Source organism: Solea senegalensis, unplaced genomic scaffold, assembly GCF_019176455.1.
Source record: "Solea senegalensis isolate Sse05_10M unplaced genomic scaffold, IFAPA_SoseM_1 scf7180000016663, whole genome shotgun sequence".
In the NCBI taxonomy this organism is placed as follows: domain Eukaryota; kingdom Metazoa; phylum Chordata; class Actinopteri; order Pleuronectiformes; family Soleidae; genus Solea; species Solea senegalensis.
Genome location: NW_025321945.1, coordinates 1 through 3,892, shown reverse-complemented (window position 1 = coordinate 3,892; position 3,892 = coordinate 1). Strand labels below are relative to the sequence as shown.

General features: G+C 44.3%; 1 protein-coding gene across 1 annotated transcript; it reads left to right on the top strand.

The window, feature by feature from the left end:
- The first annotated feature begins 23 nt into the window (after window positions 1–23).
- Window positions 24–2,116, top strand: LOC122763270 (transmembrane protein 237A-like). The gene is made up of 6 exons (XM_044018275.1): window positions 24–310; window positions 416–607; window positions 695–768; window positions 1,528–1,615; window positions 1,706–1,827; window positions 1,997–2,116. The coding sequence occupies exons 1-6, from the start codon at window positions 237–239 to the stop codon at window positions 2,062–2,064; spliced, it is 618 nt and encodes a 205-aa protein (XP_043874210.1). The 5' UTR covers window positions 24–236; the 3' UTR covers window positions 2,065–2,116.
- Window positions 2,117–3,892: the final 1,776 nt, after the last annotated feature.

Sequence of the window (3,892 nt, the reverse complement as noted above, 5' to 3'; positions counted from 1 at the left end):
GATCGCGTCTTTATCTACGTCACATGATCGCGTCTTTGTCTACGTCACATGATCGCGTCTTTATCTACGTCACAAGATCCTGTGACACAAGAGCAGAAGTCTCTAACCCTCACACACCAAATCTCCTACGTCAACCGTGACCCCACGGTGACCTCTGCCAGCTTGGGGTCACTGCAGAGGTCACCCTCAGAGTGGCCATTTTACTTCATGCAGGTCGTCTCCAGGCGGAGCAGCTGATGGACGACTACATGGACCAGAGACAGTTCTGGACCACAAGAGACATCTCTGTGAGGGTCCACAGTGGCTTCAGGTCTACACACACACACACACACACACACACACACACACATACACAGACAATAACAATGACTTGAACAACACCTGTGTGTGTGTGTGTGTGTGTGTGTGTGTGTGGGGTGCTGGGTCTCTTCTGTCATGGCTTCCTCTCAGGGTTCTCAGTGTGGAACATCACAGTCATGTATGTGTTAGCTGGTGAGGACATGACCACGCCCACTAACCTGCTGCAGCAGTATCACACACTGGCTTATCCTGCTCAGTCACTGCTCTACCTGCTGCTCACCATCAGCACTGTGTCAGCGTTTGACAGGTGTGTGTGTGTGTGTCTGTGTGTCTGTGTGTGTGTGTGTGTGTGTGTGTGGTCCTGATTTAACAGATGAATGTGTTTGTTGTGTAGAGTTAATTTGGCCAAAGCTTCCATGGTTCTGAGAGGATTCTTCACCCTGGATCCTGCTGCTGTTACCTCCTTCTGTGAGTGATGAAGATGATGATGATGATGATGGTGGTGATGATGATGATGATGATGATGATGATGATGGTGGTGATGATGATGATGGTGGTGTGATGATGATGATGATGATGGTGATGATGATGATGGCAGGTGATGATGATGATGGTGATGATGATGATGGTATTCATTCATGCTAATTCCAATCACTAATTCATTCATTCAATTCCATTCACTCAATTCCACTCACTACCTTACACTCAATTCCACTCAATTCCACTTCACTCAATCCACTCAATTACCTTAACGACTCAATCCGTTCGACTCCATTTGACTTAATTTCATTCAATTTCAATTCACTAATTTCAATTTCAATCTAATTCCATTCAATTCAATTCAATTCAATTCAATTCAATTCCACTCAATTCCTAATTTCATTTCAATTACACTAATTCCACTCAATTCAAGCTTACTCAATTCAATTCAATTTGACTCCACTCAATTCAATTCAATTCAATTCAATTCAATTCACTCAATTCAATTCCAATTCATTCAATTCAATTCACTCCATCCACATGATGGTGGTGATGGGGATGATGATGATGATGATGATGATGGTGGTGATGATGAGATGATGATGATGGTAGGATGATGACGATGATGATGACGATGATGATGATGATGGGGATGATGATGATGATGGTGATGATGATGATGATGATGATGATGACGATGATGGTGGTGATGGGGATGATGATGAAGATGTCTCTCTCTCTCCTCAGTGTACTTCATCGCTCTGATTCTGTCGCTCAGTCAACAAATGACCAGTGATCGTATCAACCTTTATTCTCCAGCCAATCACAGCCTGTGGTGAGACACACACACACACACACACACACTGTGGTGTTGTTGTTGTTGTTGTTGTTGTTGTTGTTGTCTATAATCTAAATGTCAACTCAGGCCTTCAGGGTCAGAGCAGCAGATCCTGAGGCCGTGTATCGTGGTGAACCTGGTGGTGGCGCTGTTAGTGGGCGTGGCCTGGGCTGTGATCTCAACCAGACCTGACGTGGACCACACTGAAGGTAAATGTGACCATCATTACAGTTGCCAGCGTTGCCATGGTGATAAAGATATGCCTCCTGCTGTTCCTCAGGTCAAATCATCACCTGATCATCTGAGTTAATTCTTTACTACACCACTAGATGGCGCCAAACACAGCAATATTGAGCTGTCCAGTTTGTCTTGTTTCAGAGTTTCTGATGTCGATGGAAGTGGAGGGAAACTCGAGAGGAGACGAGAGTGTGGACGTCACCGCCTGAGACAAACAACATTCATCACTTCATTATTAGTTTTGTTTATTATAGCTGCGTTTTTTTACACTTTTGTAAAAAAAAAAAAAGAAAAAAAAAGGTGATGCTCATGTGACTGAGGTCAGGCGTTTGGTGTAATGACATCGTTTCACCACAGGATGGCGCAGGTGTTAGCATCATTTTATTAAGAGCACTCACAACACATCATTGTTTCACATTTAAAAAAGAAAGATTTAATATTTAATAAACCTTTTTATTAAAATATATAAACCTGCAGTTTATGAATATTTAAATGAGAACAACGACATTAAACTTTATTATTTCCTCTGATTGTATTCTGTACTTGTTCGACTGTCTATTTCTTTAAACGTATCTTTTAGATTCTTCCTTCATTTTCTGGTTTTAAAATATGACACGTAATAACAACGTGTAAATAAGTAATAACTCAACGAATTGTTCTCGCTGCGTTTAATGTCAGATTATTAAAGTTCATTTGTCACGCGCATTAACATTAAGTCGATATATGTAGAGTTTTTGTTTTATTTAAGTTAGTTATCGCGATAGCTGTTTCCCACGGTCCCTGAAGGCAGCGTGTCGCGTCCTGGGAGCGCGCGCGCGCGCCGCCAGGCCGCGGGGCCGCGCAGCAGCTTGAGTGAGCGGAGTAAAGATGGCGGAGCTGCAAATGCTGCTGGAGGAGGAGATTCCCGCCGGACGGAGCGCGTTAGTGGACAGTTTCAGTAACCTGGACCAAGTGGCCGAGTACTGCGAGAACAACTATGTCCAGGTGAGTCCCGGTGTCTCACCGCCGCCGGTACCGGGGAAGTCCCGGTGAGTGCCCAGTGATTTACCGCCGCCGGTACCGGGGAAGCGCGGAGTGGGCGTGACGCTCCGACTGCACCAGACTCCGTTATGTATACAGTCACATTTTGCGTCAAACATAAACGAGTCAAAGGTGAAAAGTGAACGTATGAATATATGGAATATTCCAGTAACTTCGGCTGAAAAGCGACTCAGCAAATGTTCCTGCTTTGATCAGAGCGGCTCACTCTCAGCGCAAGTTATTCAAAGTTGATTTTTCCCGCTATTGTTGCGGGATTTGGTTTATTTTGTTCGCGTCAACTCGGAAAATGATTGCAGTTATTTTGTAGAAAGGTTTTTCTAACGCAGTCTGGTCGGGGTGGACTTCAGTCACCGGGGGAAAGGCAGTTTAGTCGATCAGATTAGACATCGATTAGTCGATCGGAGACAGACCAGGAATGAATGAAAGGATGGAGGAACAGAGATGAGATGGAGAGAAGGAGGAAACGCTTAGTTTTGTTGCTGCTGCTACGTCATCACGACACACCCTGCATCAGACAACAATGTTTACATTTAAAGTTGTTCTCTCTTTTTATTGTTGTTTTATTTTATTACAAACCTGCTGAGCTGTGATTGGCCGCCTCGTCCTGCCTTCACAGTCCAGTGCACATGCAGCCAACCCTCACGTGCACGCTCACCGTGCACGCTCATATCCTCCTCGCTCTCCATCACCTCCCACTCTACAACACATCTACAATTCTCCTTCACACGTGTGTGTGTCTGTCAGTGTGTGTGTGTGTCATCCTCAGGCATGAATGAGTCTGTACTGACCTACATTGTGGTCCAACATTCTCACACACACACACACACACACACACACAATACTGTACACAGCTTATATATCTTATACATAGTGCAGGGTGTCACCGTGGCGACCTCTTGATTCCACCACTAGGGTTAGAGTCAGAGCAAACGTCGTATGTTTTTGTTCTGCTAAGACAATATCAGTGAAATATCAGTGAATATAAGAGAAATATCA

What these genes read in the sequence shown, in the direction of transcription:
- LOC122763270 (XM_044018275.1), top strand. Translation starts at nt 237, where the DNA reads ATGGACGACTACATGGACCAGAGACAGTTCTGGACCACAAGAGACATC. An exon ending in ACTGTGTCAGCGTTTGACAG is followed by an intron (nt 608 to 694) that starts GTGTGTGTGTGT and finishes TTTGTTGTGTAG; the next exon opens with AGTTAATTTGGCCAAAGCTT. An exon ending in TGCTGCTGTTACCTCCTTCT is followed by an intron (nt 769 to 1,527) that starts GTGAGTGATGAA and finishes CTCTCTCCTCAG; the next exon opens with TGTACTTCATCGCTCTGATT.